This window comes from Vidua macroura, chromosome 11, assembly GCF_024509145.1.
Source record: "Vidua macroura isolate BioBank_ID:100142 chromosome 11, ASM2450914v1, whole genome shotgun sequence".
Classification (NCBI taxonomy): Eukaryota; Metazoa; Chordata; class Aves; order Passeriformes; family Viduidae; genus Vidua; species Vidua macroura.
Window position 1 is genome coordinate 18141170 of NC_071581.1, and position 26920 is coordinate 18168089.

General features: G+C 39.0%; 1 protein-coding gene and 1 long non-coding RNA gene across 2 annotated transcripts in view; one reads left to right on the top strand and one right to left on the bottom strand.

Annotated features, from left to right (window-relative positions):
* Nucleotides 1-26920, top strand: part of CDYL2 (chromodomain Y like 2) — a 56430-nt gene that overhangs the window by 20943 nt on the left and 8567 nt on the right. The window contains exons 2-3 of the mRNA XM_053987459.1: nt 11442-12036; nt 20076-20293. Coding sequence (XP_053843434.1) covers nt 11442-12036; nt 20076-20293 — 813 coding nt within the window. The remainder of the gene's footprint in view (nt 1-11441; nt 12037-20075; nt 20294-26920) is intronic.
* The window catches only part of LOC128812817 (uncharacterized), a 30329-nt gene continuing 15035 nt past the window's right edge, over nt 11627-26920 (bottom strand). The window contains exons 3-5 of the long non-coding RNA XR_008438844.1: nt 21693-21829; nt 17850-18073; nt 11627-11712 (exon numbers count right to left, since the gene is read on the bottom strand). This is a non-coding gene — a long non-coding RNA (uncharacterized LOC128812817). The remainder of the gene's footprint in view (nt 11713-17849; nt 18074-21692; nt 21830-26920) is intronic.

Genomic DNA, 26920 nt, shown 5'->3' on the forward strand with positions numbered 1-26920 from the left:
GCTGACCTAGGTCTTCAAACCCATCTTTTTGTACATCTCAAAGAATGGATGGCTCTTGCTGTATGACTGAAGGCAAACAAACCCTAATGGTACCAGGTCAAAGAAAGTTGGAAGCTCAAAGCTTCTTGTGGGAAACTCCCTTCCAGCTGCCTGGTGAATCTAAACTGTGATTAATTGAGTCAATTCACACACACACACACACTTCCACAGATTGCACAGAAGTCGGTTTTCCAAATGGAGATGCTTTTCTAAGTGAAAAAGAATGAATAAAGAATTAGTAAATTATTAGTAAATATTTTAGGTAAAATGTATTACAGAATCATATAATAATGCAGGTTGAAAGGGACTCTCGGAGATCGTCTGATCCAACCCCTTGCTTAAGGCAGCACCAACTTAATTAAGTTGCTCAGGGTCTCGCTCATTAAGTTCTGAATATCTCTAAGAGTGGATATTCCAGTGGATATTCCACAGTCTCTCGGGGCATCTGTCCCAGTATTTGACCACATGTATGGTTTGTGCTAGGCATGAGAGTGAGGACAGCAGAAGATTATTACTGATTCATTAGAATCAAATTAATTAGCTGTCTAATTTGTAAGAGTCCTAGAAGTTGAAAGTCCTTTTTTTAAGCTCAGAAAACAGTTGCAAGTGCGATCTTAGTATTAAAAGTGACTCAGAGGTTTGTTATACTAAAGTGGGAATTTAAGCGTCCATTCATGAAGTATCTGGAAAACAGTTTGGGTGTTGGAACACCAATGTGCATTGGTCTCTGCACTAACCCTCAGTTAATAACAAGCAGACAGCTGCAGCCTTCTCCAGCTCCAGTTTGTGACTGGCATAGTGCCACGAAAAGAGCATACACTAACCCAGTCCCAGTGAGACAAATGTAGGGAATCAATCTCAGAAAAACCTACATTTATAAAAATATAATTCTGTAATTGCCCTATTCTACGGAGGGACATGGAACAAAGCCCTTTGCCACATTGCTGCAAATGCATCCAGGAGCAGCTGAGATATTCACACAGCCGCCAAGTTAGGAATCTGACTAACAAATACATGGAAAATTTCCTAAGTAATATATTCACTAGTTACATATTCAATACTGCTTCGAGCATAGACATTTCTAATGGTTGCTCAGCTTCATCAGAGTTCCTGTCTCACCCTGACACTTGATGGGTCTGCACCATCTCTGAACAGAAACAAAATGTAGCTGCAGCACAGAGATGTGCACATGCCTTCACAGGAGCCCTTGGAGTGATCTGGCAGGCATTTGGAGCAGGATGGGAGGATCTGTACCTCACCACCTGAGAAACCCCAGTGTTGTTCCTTAGGACCTCCCTGAAAGGAGTAGTGGATTCCAATCCTGAGCAGCCCCTATGACTGGAAGTACTGCCTGGCAGGAAGTACTGCCAACACTTGGCTGAAACCTTATAATCAGGAATCATGATGACCTGAAAGAGCTCAGGACTCATCAGTTAACAAGTCCTTGGCTTGAGTGAATTACCAGGGCTGACAGAGGACTCACTGAGATCAAGGAATGGTGTCCATCTGTTGCCAGAGGCAGCTTTCAAGAGATGTAGGGCCTGAGGACAGCAAGAGGGTAACCTGTGGTTGTCTCCTGGGCAGCACCATCAGTGCCTGTGATGGCAGCTCCTGGGGACTCTGCATTGCCAGAGGAGTTTCAGGGCAGCGTGTGGCCTGAGTGTGCCATGCAGTGTGGTGTGGTCAGCCTGACTCACTGCAGACACTGGGACAAGCCCAGATGTGTCAGTGCCTTTCACCCACCCTGGAAGCAAACAGCCTCCTCAGAGCCCAGCTGATGGCTCCAAAGCACACTTTGTTAAATCAGTGGATATGTTTTCACGCCCTGTGTCTCTGTGTTTAGAGCACTGTCCCCATATTTTAAATGCAGATTTCTCATTAGCTGCACTCTCAGATGATTTAAGATGCATCTGCCTGATGAATATTGACAGCTTTCATAACTGCCTTTGCTGCTGTCCATAAGATAGTTTGTTCCTTCCAAGCACCAGTAAGAAGTTGGTTTTACACTGGGCAGAATTCAAATCTCAAACACAGATTAAATCTGCAGTGAAAGCCAATGCCATAATTGAGGCCAAAACTCGGCCTACTGACCCTGCTCATCTGAATACTATTTCTATGGGAATAATGATGTATTATTCTTCCTTTTTGACAATTACTTCTTCAAAGATAATTTTTGAAATTTTCTGTGCCATTTTTCTGTGATGTTGCTCTGGTATCCTGGATACTTAGTTGTAATATTCTGTGCTCCTGTCACGCCATTATAGTTGCCTAAAGCATGTTTCTTTATTCCTTTTTCTGCTCTACCTTTCTTTTTGGCTCTTTCCTGTATTCTGCCACCACATTAACTTCATTTGTGTAACCACAAAAATGAAGAATTCTACTGAATTCTGAAAGAAACCTTTGTGTTTCATGAGTTTTCTTCCCTTATTATCCCACTACTTTACAAACTGCTACTTCAGCTTTTCACTCAAAGGATCACCCCTCGGCCTTCTGTATTGTACAAAGTCATCTATTTTTAGCCCTTTCCCTTTAAAACCTATCCCTGCATGGTATTATTCACAAATTTGACTGTTACTGCTTTTGCTATATGGATGTTCCAAACCAGCTGCCCCTAATTCTAGTCTGGATACAAAGTATGAGGTAAGGATATGATTTATCCTTATCATCTCACCTTATCCCTGTCCAGTCATTCATATAACATGGACAAGTTTTTTTAACATGGACAAGCATGTTCTTCTCCCTTCTGTGTCAGTGATGGGGAGAGATTAGTGTCCTCCTTCACATTCAGATCCATCAGCTGGGGATTATTTTTTACTTGCTTTTCTGTCAGGTATGTATTACTGTTTTCCTGGTTCTGGCCAGGACAGGGTTATTTTTTTGTGGTAGCCAGGAGGAGCATGGCCAGGACCCTGATGTTGTTCTATACCACCTCACATAATTGCTGGGGACAGGGAAAGGGACTCTTCCAGGGAGTGGGGGTTTCTTCCAGTCAAGAAAATGTGGAAGAGGGAGCTGTCTGGTATTGTTTATTTACATGGAGTTTTTTCTGTGTGAATTATTTATTTTCTTATACCTCTTGTTGCTGTTACTGTTAATTTTTATCTCATCGCTGTTTCCAGTAAATTGTTTGTATCTCAACCCATGGTCTTTGCCTTTTGTGTCTCCAGTTGGAAGGGGATGGAGAGCAGAGGGTGGTTTTAGTGAGAGTACTAAATTGGAAAATCTAAATTCTAAGCCATGACAATCATTTAAAAAATAGTTATACCTCCCTGTGTGCAAGAGCTACAAAATGCACACTGCCACTGGAGATTCTTTACACAAAAAACACTGTTTCATATCCTAGATCTAGAGTAACTACATCTCATTGTCCATTTGTCTTGTTTTTCAACACAGAGCCTTCATTTTTACCAAGCTGTCATTTCAATCCTTCAAAATCTCTGCAAAACTATTGCATTATCCTGCCTTAGATATCCCTGTAAAATCCACTTTGAGCCCTTTAATACAATGGCCACTTGGACTGACCAGTGTCCCCTTGTCCCCCTCTTGTCCCTCATCTCCTCTTTGCCACGTCACCTATGCAGAGCCTCTCTGTTCAGTTGAACATCTGAACATCTGTACTGAACATCTGAAATCCCAAATCCTCAGCACCTATAGACACATCTAGTGATGCAGGGCTCCCCAAAACCAGAGCTTTCACATCTCTGTGCTCAAGTTTACCACTTTGCTGTAAAAGGGCTAAGAAAATATTTTTCTACCTACCCCACAAGAACATGTGGTTTGTTTTATGACAGTCGTACCAGTAGCATTTGGAAAGCAATGACTCACTGAGTGGTAGTACAGCAAATAGTTCAAATATTTGTTTATGCTGTATTATAGCTAAACCTTTGTGTTTTTTTAATGTGGAATCTTCACTTCTGACTAAGCTTTGGGATGGATGTAAAAGTGTTGAACTGAAGTCCTGGCCTTGAGCTGAATCTGAATGAAGCCCATATGGTGAAGAAAAATACTGTGTAAACTGTACAAAAAAAACACCCAAAAAAGCCATAACTGAACAATGTAGAGAAGAAAGAACTGCCAATGAATATAAAAGAAAACAGTATTAATATTTTTCTAATTATTTCAGGTAAAATTTTCATGTAAATTAATAATTGCTTCCTGCAATTCTGGAGTTGCTTTAATGTTGAAGAGCACCTTTAATGGTAGTCATATTTTTATTTTTTAAGTATTACTTAACACATTTCAAAATCTGTTTGGAAACATGAGTATTTTTAACAAATTCCAAGCAGTTGTACTGAGAGAACAGTGATCTGTTCACATAAACACTAGTTTGCTTAGAAGTCTCTTCAAGTTGTGCTCCTGTTCCTATAAACTTCTTTTAAAATAAAAAAATAAAATCTTCATGGTTGTAATCCCAGAGATTCCTACTTAGGTTTTACTTGCATGTAAGTAAATAGGGAGTAGCTGTGCTGACTTGTAGTACTGTAAAGGAAGCATAGGCAGAATCAGAACCATACTAGGTTATGCTGAACCCTTCTTTGCTGATAAACACACATATTTCCCACACACACATTCTTAGTAGAAATCCAGAGAATCCCATTGAATTTGGTAGAAATTAGTTGTGCCAGCAAGTTTGATGTGGGTGTGTTCAGAACTGACCACTTTTTAGCATAAAGAACACCAAGAATTTGGAATGTCCTGCTTCTTTCTTTCTTTTCAACAACTACCACTGAAATACAATAACAAACTGATTTATTGTACAAAAGAAAACAGAGATTTGATAAATAAAATGTGTTACTGTGCTTTAAAAGAAACAGAAACCCCCATTTTTTTTTTAATTTCCACATATGTTGTATGTGATGATTAATGTTTGTAAGTCAAAAGGATTTAAACCATGTATGGAGGAACAGATCCAAAGAGGTCTCCCCCATATTGCATGACAGTTTTTGATGACATCGATGCACTCTTGGATTGCAAAGAAAAAACTCCTGTTCTTCCTCTATATAAAGAACATTCTCAAGATTGTTAACCTGCTGCTATAAAGGATCTTGATTTTTTCATGCACTTCTTTTGCAACTTTGAAAACACACTTGCTCACCAAATGAAAGCCTAAAACATTTTTTTTACAAAATGAATGCATTTAGGAAGGCGCAGCTGTTTGCTGGGCAACCTCTGAGCAATAAGCCTGGGCAAATACGTTCTGTATCACAAACATGTCCAATATGAAAGGGTTTGTATGATGTCATTGCCTACAATGACAGGAACTACACCAGTTGACCAAAAAGTCTCTTTCTGATCCCTATGTCATCTGTCAAGTTTCCTTGTGCAAAAACAGTATCAGTTTGTACAAAAACACCTGCCCTTCAGTGCAAGACTCTTGAGTATATTCTTACTCCTGTTTGCTCCAAAACCCACTTGTGGCACGTCCCCCACAGGTATAGTTTATATACAGACACTTCAATATCATAAGAAAAGAAAGTGATGTAGATTACATCCTTAAATTTATAGTGGGAGAGGGAAATGTCTTTAACTGACTGAGAGATTTGAGCACTCTTAAGTTCTGACCAGGAAAAATCTTGGAAACAAAACAAGAGAGGACAGGGTTATGAAAATGGGTTCTGTTGGTAGAGTGAGCAGCAGGGACAGATGGGACCAAACCGGGGCCCCAGTGTGGGAGTGGAGATGCAGCAGCAATAGGATGGGTTTGAAGAGAGTCAGAAAAGAGCAGTGGAAACCAGAGCAGAATTTCAGTTTCAGTGAGACTGAATTTCACAGAAACGTGGGACTCCCCAGGAAGCTGTTATAAGGTCACTGAAGACATGAGTGTTCATGGAAGCTGTGGTTGGTTCAGGCCCTCAGCCTGGGCTTCACTGGATCTCTGCTGGTAATGAAGGGAAACTCTCTCTGCCAGAAGGCCCCTTACACAAATGTTGCTCAGGGAAGGTAACTAACAAAATGTGCTTCTGCAGCAAAGTGTTCGGTCCAGAAAAGAGGAATGTGAAAACACCACATTGAGCAGTAACCTCTAAGGGCTGCACCACTGCTAAATACAACTGATGGCATTGCACTTCTGGTTTTCCATCTAAACCCCAACCATGGAATCTCACAGCAGGACACCTCTGCAGTGTTACTGTCTCTCAGGAGGGGAAAATCAAAGGTGCAGGACAGGGAGCAGCAGGAGATCTTACAGCATTTATTTGTTCCATTGTGAGTCTTCCCATGCCTGTGTTGATGGACGCACATACCCAAGGCAGTGGTTTCCATACCAGTGGTTTCTTTACTAGGCTGATAGGCTTTTCCCAGTAACAGTGCAGAAGTTCCAGGAGTTCCCAAATAAGATCTCTTCTGATTCTAAGAAAATTGGAAAACCAAAAATAAAACCCCCATATAATTAAAAAAAAAAAAAAAAAAAAAAAAAAAGGAACTGAATAAAAAGCAATGTCTTTTGAGATTAATAGGGTGTTCACTGGTTTTCCTGGGAAGATGTCATTTGATGTTTTGCCTAAAAGTAATTCCAATGAAGAATGGCTTCCCTTTTGTTTTTAAGACTATCTAGCCCTTTCATTTTGACCTTCCAGGTAACAACACAAATTTAGTACTGAGGGGATTTCATAGCTGGACCTACTCCGTGGGTCAGATTCTGAAGAGAGTCCCAGCAGCCATTCCATTGTTATTTTTCTAACATGAAAACTGGCTGCATCAGAAGATATGTTGCTGTATTTTTTGTACATCTGGAACAAATGCTCCAATTACCAGATTTTGTGAAATCAAATACAAGGACAAGAAAAACAAAAATAAGTTACAAAGACAAGAAGGCAAAAGATTAACTGCTAATGAGATACAGTATTTCCTAAAGCAACGGTAACAAAAAGGGGGAAGTTAGGGCAATACTGAATTTTTAAAAGACAAACATGTTGAATCAGATGGCCTTTATCTCTCTCAGAAATCTTACTGCCTTTCCTTCCTTGGCATCTTCTTCAAATACCCTTCCAACACCCTCAGGCACAACATGGGACAAAGACCTCCAAAGAAAAAAAAACCCACATAAACCAGTACAAGTCCTGTAATCATAGTAATGAAAGGCAGTTTTTCTAGTGTCTGTCATGCAGTTGCTGTGATGCTCTGAAGAGTTCACTAACGGAGACCATCTGAACACCACTGATTACAGTTTAAATTGCTTACACGGATGTGCATGGCACGAAGAGGAGATGACAAGTATTTATTTTGGAAATCACTAAGTAGATATGCAACCTTCCAAATGTTTCTAGAAGTTTACTGATCTCCCAGAAGGTGTTTTCTGGGAGCACAAGGATTTTTATTTGTGCTCTTCAGAGCTGAGACCCGAGATGAGTATGCTGTGCTTTGACTTTATAGTTACAGCTGTAGAAATAATTCCATAGGAATTATCCTTTTTTAACTTAGCCTAGATTTAATTTTTTTGATAAGCAAACAATAGCATCGTATGGTTAAATGATTTTGACCCAGAATTTTCTGTGAAGGAAGGGTGGCAGGGTTGTTGCACTCTGCATATATAAGCAAAATACTTAAGTTTATGAAGCTCTAGATATTTGTACTTTAATACACTAATGTATTATTTTATTTCACATGAAGTATAGAATGCAGATATATTTTTAAAGGCTTTTTGTTTATGACTTTCATGCTAGTTAGTGCAGCTGTGTATACAGCTAGGTTTAATGCTACTTGGAAGCTAAAAAGTGTGTTGCAAATGCATTTGCACAGATGCCATGTTCTTATTCTATTTGTTCTCTTTTAAAGTATTTATATGGTAACATATCAGAACCTCAGTTCATCCAGAATTAGGCAGCAGGGGCAGGGAGAGAGAGAATCCAGGGATGTGATGGTACATGACATTTCTAGCAATCTTTTATCTGTGACACCTCTACAAGGTTTATTTGAAGTCATTGCACTTTTATTAAATTTAACTCCTTTGTTTTCCGGAGTGAATATAGTGAAATCTTGGATTTGGCAACTGTAACTACCAGGGTCAATTCAGGAACATTTTACTCAGTTCTGATTAAAGATGGAACTGAGGGGGGGAATGGAAAATCAGACACTGAAGCCCTAGGTATTTGCTGCATATTCTCAGAAACATGTATTGCTTATTCTAGGGGAGGATTTAAAGTATTATTTCTATTAATCACTAGCTGTCACAGAATTATTTCTCATTAAGAAGACTGATATGATCTGTGCAACCTTAAGTAAATACAGAAAGATTATTATTTCACTTAGTACCTCTTAAAACAAATACACATCATTAAAAAAACAAAGCAGTGATGTTTGTTGTTACTGTGGACTGTGGATAGAAGTAAGATGAGACAGACAGTAGCAGGTGTGGCTAAAACCCTGATATTTATGCCTCCACTGAAGCACTTCCCAGTGGCACCTAAAGGGGATAAATATTACTGAAGAACTTAAAACCCTGTGATAGAAAAGGGACCATGGTGAGAGGTCAAGTATATTCAATGCTACCCTCAGATGCATTCAGTGAACAGTGAGGCAGTAATGAGGACAGGAAAATATCTACTCAGTCTTTTTATGCATCATTTGTCAAGCCAGTGGGCATTATGGTTGAACTAAAAAAAATAATGGAAAACAAACTAATTTTGGATTAAACCACATTTTTTTTCATTTTCTTCCCAAAAAACCAATAAACTGAAATGAGGGTTGACCAGAAACAAAACATTTTGTCTTCAGTTTATTTAGTCTTTATTTTAGTTAGTTAAATTTGAACATTGATAGTTTTCTTCTGAAAGTGCTGTAATGACATGGTCAGTCTTACCCAAATATATTTGCTTTCTGAACGTTTTTTTCAGAAACTCCTAAATTTGACCAAATTTCATTAATACTTTTATTCTCCCTTCATGATGTGTTTAAGTGGTTAATCACATCCTCCATTGCCATTATTTTATTTTCCAGGAACAAAGGCTACTCATATTTTCTTCTTTTATCCTCCTAATTGAAATGCAGGATGCCTCATCACCAAAATACTTGAGTGTGTTCCATATTAAACAACACCCTCCACAAAACCTCTTCACATAGAGCAACAATGTGAAAATAAGAAATCTGTGTAGTTAAAGATATGTGCACAAGTGAAAAAAGGAGAGGGTGGAAAGATGGTTTTTGTATGTGACCCCATAAAAGGTATTTGTCCATCCTTTCTGAAGTTCTTCCTTCAGTGAGCAAGTTGGGGAACAAAGCTGGTGCAATCCCTCAAAAGAAAGACAAGTAACTCCCAAGTAGCACCAAATTGACACAGAGTTTGTGTTCCAGTTAAAAGGGAGGGGAATGCATGCATTGTTTATCTGTACAGACAGAAAAGCAGTAACCCAGACTCTCCTGTACTGATAGCTGTGGTCTACCGAGTTTAGCAGCAATTTAATTTCTTCCCCAGGACATACATGTATGTGTTTTGCTCCTTGGTATAGCAAGCTGCAGTAATTAAGGTAACAAATCCACAGGCAGCCCACACAGAGTTCCGTGGTTCAATGTACAGCTTTTCTGGCTAGTCCCTGATAGGAAGATGAAAGTATTTTAAAGCCAAGGATAATTTGGACAGCTGCTCTCTATAAAGTCAACAAGATCATAATAAGTCTACTATTAGTTTGACAATTGAAAGCCACGCATCCCACATGAAGAAAAAAAATGCTAGTTCATTCATTTTTTGAAGCCTTTCCCTCTTTCAGACAAATGATCTCAAACTTGCCCAGGCTGAGCTTCAGTTAATTGTTTTGCCTCTCTGAGCAATCCTGAAGGGGACTGTGCTAAATTCAGAGAAAAGAGGATGCCTTGCTTTGCTTCTGAGGTGGTTCTGTGTAGATATTTGATAAGCCAGAGCACAGGAAGGAGCTGTTTGAGATGCTGCAGTGGGAGCCCTGGAGATGGAGGAAGGTGTCCACTATGACTCAGAGACAGATATCTTAGCACAGTTCCCATGTAAATGAACTGAGATAGAAGTATAATGTTTAGTTGCTAATTACATTTAGACTCCTTTGGGGAACCCACCAAGATTTCTATGAATGTACAGTTCCAGCCAGTTAACGAACAGACAGAATTAATGCATTGGTTTGCTCTAACAAGGGACCTAAAATGAACAATTACTTACACTGCTGTGATTGCCCTTCTTCAAGGTTAAATTCTCCTTACAGATTCCACTGTTGTTCTTCACATGAGATGATTTTTCGTTAAGGAGCAGTGAAAGCTGTTACATGATCTATCCACTTATTTATTCTTTTAAATTAACAGTACTTCTTTGGGTTAATGATAATGTTTTTTGTTTTTTTTTTTCATTTCTGGCATCTTTATCCTTCATAAATCACATATTAAAAACAAAATTTAAAAATTAAACAATGAAAAAATAAAACCTGGGAGAGTCTTTGAAATTTTCGTTATCATAACTGATCTTCCAGCATTGACTTTTCATGGCAGATGTATGTAACAAAAAGTTTTTGTTCTAAAAACCCTCCCTACCTTCCCCACATTACCAGGTATTATTCTAATACTTAATTCCTACTGCCATTACAACATTTTTCCTAATGACTTGATCTGAATTTTACTTGGTGCAGTTTAATCCCAACTGGCTGCCACTGGTGTGGTGTTTTTGGATTTTCCTCTGCATCCTCCCTCTACTTGAGGCTTGACCAGCATCCAGGTTTCACAGTATAATGATGTTAATTCACATTCAGGGTGCAGTCCCAATACAGTCCATTAGCCCTTGGTGTAGAAATGTTCCTTACAATGATGTTCTCCAGCACAGGCTGATAAAATTCATTCATTCAATGTAAGAATCCTGCCTTAATGCCCTTTGTTTCCTATTTTATTTTGTAATTGGTGCATTCAAAAATTTTGTGTATTTTCTCAAATATTAAATTCCTAAAAATACAAATTTGTGTAAATTGGAAGCAGTAAAGTGGATGTATACTACTGCAAACAAGAACTTTGCTATAAAATACTGAAATTTGTTGTCATCGGTCTCTGTTCAAGGTAGTTTCAAGACACAAAGAAGACTGGGGAAGCTAATAGGGACAAAATACATGTGTGGATTCAGGAGAATGATCAGTAACAAACAAAGCAGCAAAAAACGCTTTATCTGGCTCTTTGAAACTAGAGGTAGCTGAGGAATGTAACAATAAGTTTCATTTTGCAACCAGATTTTGAAAGAAATTGTGCTTTCATTAATGATCTCAGACTCTCTCTTGTTTCGTCAGATTGGAGCTACTGCAAGTGCCCAGATCAGATTTGAGAATGTGTTTATGTCTCTTTTAATGTTTTCAGAAGGGGTAGTGGCCTTGCTGTCAAAATACCACTGGGGCTCTGCATTTCACTCCTGTACTGCCAGGTCTGTTCATGGGAATTCTTTCTGATACAGTTTTGGTTTTTCCTTTTAGGTAGAGAGGATTGTAGACAAAAGGAAGAACAAGAAGGGCAAATGGGAATATCTCATTAGGTGGAAAGGCTACGGGAGCAATGAAGACACCTGGGAACCTGAACATCACCTACTCCATTGTGAGGAATTTATTGATGAGTTCAACAGACTACACGTTACCAGAGAGAAGCGATCCAGGCACGGGAAACAGGCCAGCGCACCGAAATTACTGCGGGAAAGCCGAGGGTCGTCTGTTGAGAAAATATCACATAGACCTTCTGAATCTGGGAAGTCTAAAGGATCAACACACAAAAGGAAGAGAATTAATCCATCTCATCAAAAACAGAAACGAGGATATGCAGCAAAGCCAGGATCTGCAAATGACAGGGCTGCTAAAACTGTGACTTACCGAACTACTCCCAGCGGTTTACAGATTATGCCACTGAAAAAGCCACATAATGGCCTGCAGAATGGAGATGGCAGCCATGAGAAAGATTCTAGACATTTTGGGAATGGCTCACAGCAGCAAAATGTGGATTTAAATGATCACGAAGGAGAACAAAACTTGCCCAGCGTGTTGGAAGTCAGTAACAATTCCCCTGTTGTGAATGGAATTGGTATGTGATTTAAACAACTCCTCTGTGCGGGAGGGGGTGCTAATTGCAACTGCAAGTAGGGCCCACTCGTGGAAAATCTGTTGTCACACAAGTGATATGGTGAGAAGCACACAAACAAGTTCCACACTTTCCCTACATTTTATACACTTTTTTTTTATCAGTTGGCTTCTCTCTTTCCCTTTCCCACGGAGTGACACGAAGCAGTGTGGGCTCTGTCACGAGATTTGCAGTGTAAATCCCTATGGGAAGTGAGGACAGAGCATGGAGCAGGAATGACAACTGAGATATGTATAATGCTGCAGCTTTGGGCTTGTGTATCACCATGTAACAAATCACTCCTCAGCTAGGTGTGCTCAAACCCAGTGGTCTAGAGGAAGCAGAATTATTTTAGAATTAATACCACTCTTGCTAATAAGATTCAAGTTCTCAGTATTAATGCTTGTCATAGTCAGGAGCACGCAGAACAGCCAGGTCCTTGTCTCTGGCAGTGACTGGACACATTACAAGTCTTAAGACAGACTTTAGAGAAAGGTAAGTCTTGAAGTGAACAAGAAGATACAGGAGAAATTTCTCTCTAATCCTCATAGTTACTGACTGGCTTAGTTCTCAAAGAATAAGGTTTATATTCTCTATAAAAACTACTCCACTTAATGGAAATTAAATAGCTTCTCATTATCTATATGTGTCCAGTCTTTTTGGTTTGTTTGGTTTTAGTCCTACCAAATTTAGCCTCAATGGTGTTTTGTGACAGTAATTTCCAGGAGCTAACAATAAGATGCACATTTCATTTGATCAGGTTTTGTGATTTGGGATTTTGTTGGGGGGGAGTTGACCTTTACTTTCATTGAATAGCCTCTTGTCCCTCTATGAAGGGATGAAGTGGAGGATGCCCTGTCAGTCAGTAGGCAGCCCCAGCCTTTTCAGCCTTCCTGCCACCTGGAAGGCTTTACTGATTCCGGAGAGTTTTGAGTATTTTCTTGTGCCCTTGGTGTGGGGGGTGGTTTTAATACATTTTAAAAACAGCAGGAGCTGTTCCAAATGATTTCCCACTGCTTACTGATACAGTGATGATAGAACCTTTGGAGAATTATTTTTTCTGCTCTTACACACTGCATAAAGGTTTTCATTGAGTGATCCACAGTTACTCTTGGGGTTTTTTTCCTTCCTTGTTACAGTTAATTTAGAACACAGCTTTATGTACGATCCCTTTCACTATGCATTTAATCTGCTTTACTGTTGCCAATTCACCTTTTTATTTTGATTCAGTGAAGCTCTTCAAAATCTTTCCTAGTTTTCAGTCTACTTATTTTGTATTGCCTTCAAGTTTTCCTCTCATATTTCTCTTCCCAGCTCATTAATACATACATTAAATAAACTAATCCTCCTGCAGGTCCTTGGGACAGCCAACTTGACATGATGAAAAAAAAACCATTTGTTCCAATTATTTATTTTTATTAGCTACTTTCTATAGCCCATGATAGTACTCATTTCCTTAACAGCTTCTGGTGAATTGCCCTGCCAAAAACTTTTCAGAAGTCAACATAAATTATATCACCCTGCTTTCCATTTTCCACCCTACTGGCAACTTGGCAAATGCTCCTTGATTTGGAAAGGAGAACTGACCTTGCCCAGTCTTACTGGCTATGTGTGGTAGCTACCATAATCTTTCAAACCAGGCATCAGATATGCTATTAAAAACTCCCAAACCAGCAAAATGCATGGTCAGATTTAAATGCATAAGTACTCCTGATGATGCCAATGAAATTTGAAGTTAAAGCACTTAAAAGTGTATTTTGGCTTTTGCATTTTGAGAAGTTTGAGCTCATGTAAGAATGTTTAAAAAGTTACCTGCCTCTTTAAGACAATCTGAATATCTAATTACAGATGTGTATAAAGATTTGGGGTTTTTTTTTACTGTTTCTAATGAAGTATTTCTAATCACTTATGTTATTTGTGGGGAAGTTCAGATACAAAATGTATCTTTGAAATGCATTAATCCCCATATTTTAGAATGTTTTGTTTAATGAAGAACTGAAGGGTCACAAAGAACTGTAAGGCCAAATGAGCCAAAAGAGCTAAGGAATGGCCTCCGTCACCCCTGATGAATAATCTCTAGCAGAGAGCTCTCGTTTAGTGGAAAGCTGCTTTGCCTGAGCAGCCAGGTGTTCTCTCCTGGCCCAAGAGCTGATCTCTGCAGCTCCTGTTAAACAGTTCTTTATGACAGCTTTTGCATTCTCCAAATCCATCATCTGCGTTCTGTATTTTGTTCCCCTTGCATTCTGTAGGCAAAAGAAAGAGATCTTTAAACTCTGCCTTGTTCTTTTCTGAAAAGTCCATACTCAGCAGCTCTGCCAAGGTCAGAAATCCCTTGAGTCCTGCAGAGTGGAGAAGACCACAAAGAAGAGAGATGAGACTGCCTGAGTAATAGCAGATAGAAATTGGTGGAGAAGGGTCAAAATCAAATCACTAGATTTTTTCTTAATATTGCCCTGCAAGCCACATTTCCTGATACTTGATGAAACATCAAGTGGAAGCAACTTGCACTACTCTTCACCAAGTCCAACAATTTCCTGAACTCCCTCAGTGTTCACACTCACACAGAGGATGTCAGTGTGATTCTGCCCTGTGTCCCATTACTATCACAGAAATCCACACTAAAACCAGGCTGAAATTTTACAAATTGCAAATGAAGAAAGTTTCAGAGAAAAATGCCCAATTTGTTGAATAACTGAAATTTTGTTCCAAACATCTTGGGTTTCAAAACTTTCTCCAAATCTGAGCCAAGGTCCTAAGGCTGTGTCCCTAGGGAGCAGGAGCAGTGTGGCAGTCTGTTTGGCAGGACTCCCACGTTTAGTTTGGAGGCAGCCAGCTATGCCAGAGGTTTCAGGCAGTCTGCCACTGAGTCTGGAAGTTGAAAGCCTGGCATGCTCCATCAGTGCTCACAGGGCTCCCAGGCACTAGATGTGGAACAAAGAGGGAGCCTGGAGGACCTGGTTTGGCTCCTGAAGCTGTGGCTCCTGGGCAGCCCCATTCAGAATCCAGGGAAGCAGACGTTTGTGTCAGCTTTGAGATTGCCTGTATGGTACCCAAATGGAACCCAGATTAATTTCACAGCTAGGTGTAAAACTGCACAGAAAATATGTATAGAAATTTATGGTTTGTCATGAGATGAAGCCTAGATGTGGAAAAGTCAAAAATTCCCAACAATTTGAAAACCTGGCTGTACGCCCAGCTCTGCTACCAGTGTGGGCCTATGCTTGAAGGTCTCCAAACCCCACCAACCTCAAGCAGTATTGTTTCATATTATAATAATGTTTAACCACCAGTGCATTGAACCAAGCGATATAGACAGTAATATTTAAACTAGAAGTAATCAAATAATAGCTATTTTGTTTGTCTGTCCATGCCAGTTCTGTTCAAACAAATAACAGCTATTTGAAAACCAGCTTTTGATGACTCCTTAAATGAACATCCACCAGTCTCTTTAGTTTTGTGTATAAATCCACTTGGGTACAAGTGTTTCTTCTTCAGCCTCTAGACAAACTCTCATCAGGAAGCTTTTTACCCCAGAAGGATGAGCATGTACCTAGAGGTGTGTGCACAAAATGTTCAGGGCACCCCACTGGAGGCCTGGTACCTTGTGGAAGTTGGGACAAATCTTTAATACCAAAAACTGTCTTCTACTTTCTACATGTCCTGCCATAAGGAGAGCAGAATCATCTTTACTGACAGTTATTTAAGGGGCTGCAAATTGGAAAATATTGAAAAACTCTGTGAACAGCATCCATTGATGCTCCCAGGAGCTAACAATACTGGTCTTTCTGATATTTGTTGTCTTCTGTTATCACATTTCTGTTTCTCTCCAGATACAGTAATTGAGAGTTATTGTTTTGTCAAGTTTCTTGACAGCATCAAAAAACATCCCGTTTTAATTCTCTCTTTCCTTTTTCTGCATCGCTCTTTTTCTGTACCATCTGCTGAAGAATTTCTGCCTGTCATGTATCACTAACTACTGTTTTTCTCCATTACGAAAATCTTTGTAGTCTCATGGTGCCCTTGATTTAAATACTCTCTGTGACTTAGTCACTGCTTCCTCTTGGTTTTTTAGCTTATTCTGGTTTATTTCTTCTGAAAGAATACTGGCAGTAAAAGGCAAGCAAACATGCTTGCTCTCTTAGTTTGGTTAAAAAATCATTGCTTTTAGATATCTTACAGATGCTCCCTTAGCTGGAGAAGTCTGAAATTATTAGTAAATTATCAACAGAACACAGCTTTTAAGTATGTACAGTATTAACCATTACCCACAAGAAAGACAGAAAAGAGGCAGTTAAAGGCTATTGGGAAGACTGAGGAATGCCAAGCTGCTTTACCAGGGAGAGTGAAGGAGCATGGCTTATTTCACCTAGAAAAATTAAAGCCTCAGCTCCATCATCTTTTCCATTCAGCATAAATGCATACTGCTCATAAAAGCAGCAGTCCAACTCTCCTTCCCATGACACCCTGATTGTAATTCCCATCCCTCCCTCTGCACCAGTTTTAATACTTTTGAGGCGACAAGGTGAACTGCATCTCTTTGAAAATTAACCAGTTTTGCAGGGTGAGTTTTCAGCCAGAGCAGATCACCAGGCCAGTTCATGGTGTGGCTGCTCTTATTGGTACTGGGGTTGCTGTGGAGGGTGGTGGCACAGGGACTGCACCATTAAACTGGCTCTGATGAAACACTCAGAAAATATGTATCTGAAAATAACAGGAGCTTGAGGTGTCCTCCAGCAGTGGGCAGAAGCAGTGGAAGGAGATGTGGAGCCCCAGGTCCCCCAAAGCACTGAGGGTCAGTGCAATCTTTCCTCACTTTCTCCCACTCTTTGTCTGCCTCAGCCTTTTAGAGTATAGATTTCTAATGTGTTTTCTGCGGTGCCTGGTAGAATGGAACCCCAGTCTCAGACCCTTTGGCAGTGGTGGAGTACTGTAGAAAATGCAGGGATGGGCAGATAAAATGAAGAGGATTACAGGATTAAAGAGGCTGGGAGAAGGGGTGGCTGAGGGGCAGCACGATCAAAGTTTACAAAATCATCAAGGCCTCAGATATAATAAATGCAGAACTGTTACTCCTGATATCCCTTGATAGCAGAATTAGGGACCACTCACTGAAACTGGTGGAACATCAGATAAAAGCACAGATGAAAGGAAATTCTTCTCTGTGTAGTGGCTACCCAACTTCTCAAACTCATACCACAGGAAGCTGTGGAGACAGACAGCATCAACAGGCTCAGAAGGGGATTAGAGAAATCCATGAAAAGGTCCACAAGCAAACATTGAAGGAAACAGAAGGGATGAGCCCTCTCATATTTCTGTACAACACTTAGGGATGATACTATGGGAAAGGACTGCAGAAAGCAACCAAGCTTGCATTTTCTCCTTAAATAGCATCCTTTACTGCCCTCTTTTACTGCCATTCTTGGAGAAGGATTACTGCATGCAGTAGTGGTCTGGGAACATCTTAGGTTCCCTTAAAAATATTGAAGCTTCTTATAAATGTCCTTATAAATGTTGGCTTATGTATTCCACAAGTTCTGCTGATTAAACACAAATTAATAATTAGATTTAAATCCCAGTAAAGAGCATTTTCTTCCATTCTGTTTTCTTTTTGTACTTAGACTAAGCATCAAATAATCACTATTAAACCAGGAAACCACACTTAGATGTATCTAAAGCTTCCTTAGTTAATTGGTGTCATCCTTAATTTGTTTCACGTGCAGTATAAATTGCTTTGAGTCTTTGAATGTCTCTTTTTGCCTACCACAGTCATTTTTTACCTTGACATACTCAGGTGCTGCTCCCCTTGTGTGCACTGAGCAGGTGCTGACTGTTGACCCTCATGCAAGGACAATCCCAGTGGCTCCAGAGCAGACCTTCAGGAGCTCCACCACCTCCACACAGCAGACGTGCTAAATTGGCCTGGTTCCACATCAGTGCTGTCTTTAGAGCGTGCTGATCGTTTTCTCCAGTTTATCGGATTAAACAAGATTACAGGGATGCACTGGAGACAGGGAAACAACAAGCCACTCACTATACATTGTTCTGTTAATGATCCACTTTTGGAAATGGCACTTTTTCATTTCCATTTCTCTCATATTTAATTTACATCTTTCCTCTGAATAAATTTCTTTCAGCTGGCATCCAAACATCTTACTGTCATAAGATCTATAGTTTCTTACATTATACATTCATTTACAAACTGAATACGTAAGAAAGAATAAAACAAACCAAAAAAAATTACTGTGAGGCTTTTTGTTGAGCTGGATTATCTGAGTGAATTAATCTTCTACTATTCTCTTACCATCTGTATTTAAAATAGCTGTAGCATAATCTTCCACACGAGGTGGATATTCATTACAGTTAGTCTGACACACCTTCCATTCAATGGGCATTTGTGCCTCTGATTTTGTAAGTTCTTGACACTTTTGGGTAGTTTGAAATCACCACAATTCAGTAGCTTATTGCTGATTAAGCATTGAATAGATAAAAATGCAATATTTAATAGCCTGCCTTAGTCAAGGAGTTAATTTGTTTCAGTACATTATTCCAAATGACATTGGTGTTCATTAGTAATTTTACAAGTTGATTTCTGTGGTAAGAATACATCTCAAAAAACAAACTTAGGAAAAAGAAGAAACATGCCATAGGAAATTATTCATAGCATTTAAAGTTCAAGCACATAGTAATTTCTACACTTGTAGACACTTTTTGTCAAGAAAACAAATTTCCAAGTCTTTTGGTTTCAAATTATTTTTTTAAAGTGATGATTTAATGGAATTTGGCCATGTTTGCATTGCACCAGCCAAACCCTCTATTCAGTATAACCCAAGCAATGCTTTAGATGGTATCTCTTAATTCAACAACAAATGAAGAGTTTCCTGATTGACTGAACAGGCTCCTGGACAAAGGTGGACCCCTGTGTGTAGATGTGTGAGTACCTCATGCACACACCACATGAGACCCAGTCACACACGGCTGAGCACTGGCTGTGTTTTCACATCCCATCTCCTAACTGCAGTGCACATACAGGATTTCACACACTGTGAACAATTCCACAGACCACTGCCAACTGTGAGGTGTCAGACAGATCAGTTACCTACATAAGCATCAGGCTGAAACATAGCTAATCCAAAATGAGGGTAAGTGATTTTGGTTTAGAGGCATCTATCATGAATTCACTGTTCAATTCTATTCCAGCAGAGTATTTTTAATTAGATGGTGATCACTTAAAGTATAAAATTTAAACCTGTATTCTAATATTCATGTCATCTGCCCTTTAAAAATTCCTGGCTATTTGAAACCAGGAGCTGGAACAGGTCAGCTTTGGCAGGAGTAAAGAACAGAGCAAACAAAGGTGTTTTCATTCAGCTCTGTCTTGGCCTTTCTTAAAAATGGTGCATTGTGGGCTGGTATCTATATAAACAAAAAACAGTGACTTTAATCTCTGTCCCTCAACAACCTGCCTCTGCTTTATTTTTAATGGCAATAGTGTGAAACATCTGTAATTAGAAAAGGATTATTACATACAAACCTTGTAAAGCTCCTTCAACACCCCTGCTCAGCACTGTCACCAGTCATCATCTATTGCCTATTACAGAAATACTGGAGACATCAGCAAAGGAATGGTTTGCAGTTCATACACAGAGTAAGTCAGAATAAACTGTCTTTTAAAACTGACTTACTATTGCTCTTACTTGTTTTTAAGGAGGAATTATATCTTTCTTCTCACAGTTCTCTTTTTTCCCTCCTACTGGATACTCTCCAAAATGGCATCAGTTCCTTGGGTCTAGAGGTTGTCTGATCAGAGAACAAAAAGTTCTGCACGTTGGAGTACAGAATAAGAACAATGGCTTGAGGCCACATTTGACTAGCCAGGCACATTTTTTAATTTATATTTTCCTATTATTTTATATTTATTTATTTTTATTGAAGCTAATAAAGAATATCACTCCATCTCTTTGATGGTATGGAGGTAATTATGCTTCATTCTTTCCATCTGCAAGGTTCTTCTCTGGCCAATGGAACCTTGAATCTACACAGCACTGTGAAAAGGAAACTTGATGGAGAGAAAGATTACGTCTTTGATAAGAGACTCAGATACAGCGTGAGACAAAATGAAAGTAACTGTCGCTTCAGGGACATCGTAGTCCGGAAAGAAGATGGTTTCACACATATTCTGCTGTCAAGTCAGACTTCAGAGAACAATGCACTGACCCCAGAGGTAAGTGTTTAGCCCTAAAAGCCAAAGAAAGCCATCCCAATGTGTGAGTTATCTTGCAAACACTGCATTTTTAATTTGATTTTATGTATTTTTTTTCCTAATTGATGAACTTAGAAAAGAAATCTGGAGTACAGACATATCTAACTTCTTCACACTTGGGACTCCTATCCAAAAGAATGCAATGGAAATTAAATTTTAATTCACCTGTCTGAAAAAAAAATAAAAGTAACTAAAGGAATGGCAGAATCAGTATTTCCAGCATGGAATTGTGTGAAGCAGCTTTTCACACATTGAAGTTACTGATATTTACTATCCTTAGGAGAAATCTGGTCTCTTTGCTTTTACTAATTTAAATAGTGCTCCAGTTGTATACAGAGAGTTTCAGTTTATATCCTGAGACAGCCTTTATAAATTCCATCTTGATCCCTAATTATTTTTTCTCTGAATCACTGTATTTCTTTATGAAATCTTAACCAATTAGGGGCTCTATCCTCAGGTGAATTGCATAAAGTCATACAACATATAAAAGATAAAAATTAATTCCCTTATTCCAAACATTATACACACAAGGGCAGACTCAGACTTGCAGCTTGTACTACCCCAGTACACACATGGATTACTGGGAGGGCTGAGGAGCTTTTCCTTCCATTCCCTGTGGCTGCAATGCCCTGTTATACCATTCCCATGTCAGAAGAAAAGGTGTGTCCGTAAGTGCTTGCTTCAGGATGGATGTCCTGGAGAGAAGAGAGCACACCTGAGCCCTGTTCCACAGGGGCAGTAGTGGCCTGATGGACAGGGGCTGCCATGGAGCAGGGAGGGAGCACCAGGAGCTGCCTCCCAGCACCAGCCTGGCCTATCTGAGCATCCTGCAGGCAGAGCTCCTCCAAGGGCTGCCCTCACTGGGGAGATCTTGGCCTTTTCCGCCCTCTCTGTCCTACACAGCAACTTCAAGAGTGTATGAAATACCAGTTTGAGCACCACCTCAGGGAAGAGTAGATTGTAGCTTTGAGGAATCATTTTATTCAGTAGGAAAATGAGTAACTTTGAAGTTAATTACTTACAACGGTCAGGTATGATGAGTCCCCTTCTCGAATGCACACGTACACATGCACAGTAATCCACTGAGTGATATTAAATGGCTAAAACTGATGGTACATAACATTTACCACTCCTAGTTTTTAAACTATCTAATATTTAGAAGGACTATCTAGTGATTACCACAGAACACCAAACACTTTTAACACTAATTTCTTAAAATGCATTAGATTGCATCAAATCTATCACATCATCTCTGTCTTAATTACCACTAATTGACACTGCAGGTAATTTAAATGAAGGAGCTCAAGAGTCTGAAAAAATATGAAATCATGGACTCTGTGTTCAGTCAGAACAGACATACCTTTACATTGCTGGCTGTGCTGTTCCACATCAGCAGTGTTCAGATGCTCTAACCAGGGGATTAATTCAGGCTCTTTGGATCTGCCAAACCAATCCATTTCATCCTTTGAAAGTTTTCAATATGCCAGGAACCCACCTCTGTGGAAGAATAAATGATAAGCATGTAATAGTCCTCTCCCTGCATCACCAGCGTAGACTATTTCTAGAACCTTTATTGAAGCTCAATTGAAAACCAGGAAATACATTTTAGAAAACCACTTTACTGACGAGGATGGTCAGGAATTAATCAGGTATTGAGTTCTCCACATGGAAATTGTCTCTTTAAACCTCATCCAGGCCAAGAGCAGTCGCAGGCTCTTGCCCTTGGAAGACTCATGGCTGTAAACATGAAACAGCTTCTTTGGCCTCAGTCCAGGCTGCTGCCCATGATCATTCACACCACAAAATCCAGCACCTCCAGGACTGGCAATTTGACATTCTTGCTGGCAATTACAGCAAAAACCCCAGGAACTGAAAGGAAGAAGGTGTTGAATGACTTGTCCCTGCAGTTTGCCACCCATAGCCATAGGTGAGACAAACTGACAAAGTGTTTTAGGGAGGTTTAGGGCATTTTCAGTTTTGATGCCTTTTATCCCCAGTGAATACGAAGTACAAACACACAATTCCTACAAAATGAAGAAAGTGTGTCTCATTTTGTGTAAAGAAATGCTAACTTCAAGCTTTATTAGACATTCAGTAAATTATGTTTGCCAAATAGCAAATGAATCATTTATTCAGAGCAGGTCTATTTGATGTGCTTAAATAGTGGCCTGGTTATACTTGGCCATTTATGTTAAAGAAAAAAAAGGTGTGCACTCAAACAATCATTTTAAACTTTTAAGCTTATACAAAATCCCACTCACCTCTCAACAGCTCTGCTTCCCTTTGTGCTTTATAGGAATCTTCAGATGAAATTTAATAGTTGTGTTCAACCATTGGCCCCTGCTATTTATGCCAATTTAATTAAAAGAGCAAAGAACTTACTTATACAAAAAAAAAATCTAAAGAAGTCTACCTGACTCTTCATCCTATGTTATTGGTAACTCCATTTGTGCAGGTGATTTTAGCATTAAATGTGCCAATGATCTTCCCAGCAGCCTTTGCACTGATTGATGTTGGCTCAGTGCTTCTTTAGTAATTGAGTTTTTTCTACAAAAATGTTCAGGGCAGTATAGAAATTCTTTCTTATTTTTTACAAGAGCTTATAAAACTTCCAAGACAGTGTCATGAAACAGCACAGCTTGTTCTTATTTCAGTAGCTTAGGCTTGCTACTTTTGTTTTTTTTTAATACATTTGTGAAATAGTTAATTATGAATTCTATTAGGGCATTTTTTCTTGTAGGACTTTTGCTGCTGCTGAAGCTCTTTCTCCAGTGATGCTGCTGCTGTTTTAACTCAGCACATCTCAAGGATCCAAATTCTTTTTCAGGCTAAATGGACCCATCAGCTCTTCTCATTTAACACTATTAACAGAGCTAGGAGTTAATATTCCCCTGAATTAAAAGTGAAACATTTTCTAAACAGCCAGTGCTTCCATTGAAGAGTGACAGAACTACCTCAAGTACATTCTCATATATAAGGATCAGGTTTCAAATTTCAAATGTGAATAACAGGGTTTAAATTTCTGCCAGGTGCATTTTGGAGCACTGGTTTGCATTCACTTTTCCTAACCTGGAAATAATAAAAAAGAGGCAGGTACAAGTTTACTGTTCTCTGTAGTTCTGCTCTCTACACAAAAGTCAGTTGTGGGTTTGGACCAGTGCTTGAGGCTGGAGCTTTAGAGGTTCTCAAGTCCTTTAGGTGCCAGACAGAAAGGACTTGGAATCAGTAACACAAAGTTTATTTATGTAAAAAAAATCACAAGTGGGGAAGAGGTTCTAAGAACAACACAATGGCTTTAAAATTTGGGTTTACAGTTATATTTACAGAATAATTATCTTTAAGAAGATCACAGTGAATCCTCAGAGAATCAGAAAAATCAACTTTTATTACCTAGTGCTTCTATGTGAACAAGAGACTTCTGTTCAAGATACTTTGTGTAATTATGGTGATAAATTCCTAGCTCTTTGATTTTCCCAGAATGTAAGCAAGATAAAAAGCAAAGGGCACCAAATACCTTTGGAAATTTCCTACACATCCAGCAAAAGGCATTAAATTAAGCTCTTAGAAGTTTAATCAAGTTTTTAACTGGTTCATGTTTATTTTGCAATATAAGATAACCTGTTCAAGAACTAATCAGATTATTTACTTGACAGGATTAAAAATATAAGCAACTTCTGAGAAGGTGATAATTTTATTATATATTTGTGTTTCAATAAAACAGTAAGTGAAGCACTAGGTCTGGTCTAAATTTACAATCCAGTCAACTATCATAACCTAAATAACTGGCCCATACTGTTCTGTAAATACTGCCTCAGGAACTTTCATCAAATGCATTCAAATAGAAATACTGTCCCCACAACTGAAAATTACCTGTAAGGCCATAAAAAAGCTAATTAATAAAAGCACGGATCTGGAGAATATTGCTAAGGAGCTCTGGAAATAGTAGTATTAGATCTGGTCCACTAGAGAAAATAAAATTTAATTGGACAAATGCCATAGTTTTAGCAAGATGGGGAACGGTTTAAGGGCTATGGTAGAAAGAAAAAGAATATGGAATCTCACCAAGAAATGTAACTAAAGACAGGTTGTATCTCTGTATTTGAGAACTGAATTCACTTCCACATTAAACAAAAATTTGTCCTTAGAAACAGAGAGCAGTTCTAAACTAAAATTATATTTACTCTACAGTAGTACAGTTCAACACACAGTTCTGCAACCCTGCAGACAAACCAGCTCTTTTATAATTATTTTCCTGTTAGTAGCTTCCCTGTAATCATAGAAATGGCTGGAGAGAAATGTCCATCCCCAGATAACCCACAGGGAAAACCAAGGCTCCAGAGGCAGCAGTGAGTAGCAGCTGCTGTAACCAGGCTAAGTGACAAAGGGACCTGAGGAATTTTGGGCTGCACCAGCAAAGGAACCATGGCAAAGTTCCTGACCAAGTGAGCATTGACTTGATTGGCATTGCTGGATTCCAGTGAGCCTCCAAGCACCTTTGGACGATAAAGTTAAGGACAAACTTAAGGTCTTTAGAAAAAAACATACTTTTTGGAGCCTGATAATGCTGATACATAATGGTTTCCTGGATTCTTTTGATAGAAACAAGTGGAGCAGGGGAACTAAATTTCCCCTCCTGCTCAAAAGTAGTAACCAAAGTTTTCCCACTTTTAACCATATCTGAGAAATTGATTCCTAAAAACAGACTCAATGTCATCCTCTCTAAATCACTGAAAAAACAGTGATGGCAGAATACTGGTTTTTCTTACAAGAAATGTAACCTCTGCTCAAAAGTTTGGATGTGTTGTAGACGGCTTTAGTCATCCAGATCAGTGAGAGGTGAGATAAAAAAGAGGCAGGTTTGTAACAGGAGTGATGTGTGTGAAGGAGAGCACTGGTAACAGCAAAGAGGTGGCACATAGGCAAATACCACTGGAGGAAGGGGAATAATAAACTTGCTGAACGGGTATCATCATGGCATCATACTTAATGCAACATTCCTCACTGGATAGAAAAATGTTTGACTGGTATTCCCTAATATTAATTATACATTAACCCTAAGAAAGAGTAGATTGTGAGATCTTTTACAATGGATTACGAGGATAACATTGCATTCACATGGAACTAGGAAAACCAAAATACTATATTTTTTTTTAATTTTAATAGCTACCACATTCTAAAGTTTTTATTTTAAGAGTGAACAAAGGTTTTAGTGGGTTTCCCCTTTGTTTCCCCATTATATGTGCAGTGTTGCTGTGTTTCTCTGAGCTGAGGGCTCAGACAGCCTCTGAGACTCTCAGAATAAACAGTGCTCCTAAAATTGCTGATGACATTTTTGTACCTGTATAAGAATTTCAAATACACTTCCAAATTCTGCAGCTTTTAATTACTCCACTTCCACCCACTGTCACACACTCAGTATTACAGGCGTTCTGAAGTGCTCTTGTAGAAGTGAAGCATCTAAAAGTTCACCACCTGCTCTCTCGTGCCCAGTCCCAGCAGCCAGTAATACTCACCTTTACACAAACCCATAGGGAAAGCAGCACAATCCATAGGATTTCTATTAAAAGGCTAACCAGGGGGTGGCATCAACAAAACTTCAGTGTTTAGGGACATTTCTTAAACAAGGCACTTCAGAGATCTAAAGAAGTTTTGGTAACAGAAAGTAGTGAACAGAAATAATCACAGGCTAAAAAATCTTGGCTTTCTCTCACATGGAAACTCTATTTAAATCCCCAGCCACATTTAGCTCTTTCTTACCTAAATTTACACCAACAGCAAATCTTTCGGTGCAAAAGAGAAAAATTTGAGACAGCAGGAGCATGTCTGTAGGAAATACTTTGACACATGGGTATGATTAAGGATAGGAGGTGTCACACTAGACAAAAGCAGGGCCCTTGCTGTGAGGAGCACATTATAGAAGAGAGGGGGCTGAAGTGAGTTACAGATCACAAACCACACCCAACTGTGACCAAACAAGAAGTTACCCATCAGAAGTTCATGAAATAAAATTTCCTTTTAAAAATCATTAGGAAACAATTCTCTGCTCAGGTGAAAGGCCATTTTCCTAACAATACCAGCAGCTCAATTCTATACAGATTTTGATTAGGTTTGATTTATGGTGTAATTAATAACTTGATCCAGTTGTAAAACAAAGTCAAAATGTCTCTTTTGCAAGGGACTTCTATGATTTAACTTTCGTAAACTGTAAAAATGAATAATATGTTTGTCATGTTGATGTATATGATGTCCTCTTGTCCTGCTTTGCTCTGGTTGAAGTCATATAAACCAAAGTAGTTGAAGAACAGAAAACTGCGGTTTACAAATTTTACTTTCAAGCTGTTGAGGTTAATAATAGGATTTTGCTGTGATAAACATGTTCCCAAAGATACAGTGATATACACAATGAAAATAAAAAAGTGATATTTGAAATTATTAAACTGCAGTCAAATAGCATAAGCTGGGTAGAATTTCCCATACAACAAAAAACCGCCAAGTCCTAAAACCTCTTTGAATTAGTAAAACATCAACAAAGCACTGCCAAATATAAAATATTCTGCAAACTCTCAGTGGTATCATTCTAATGATTCT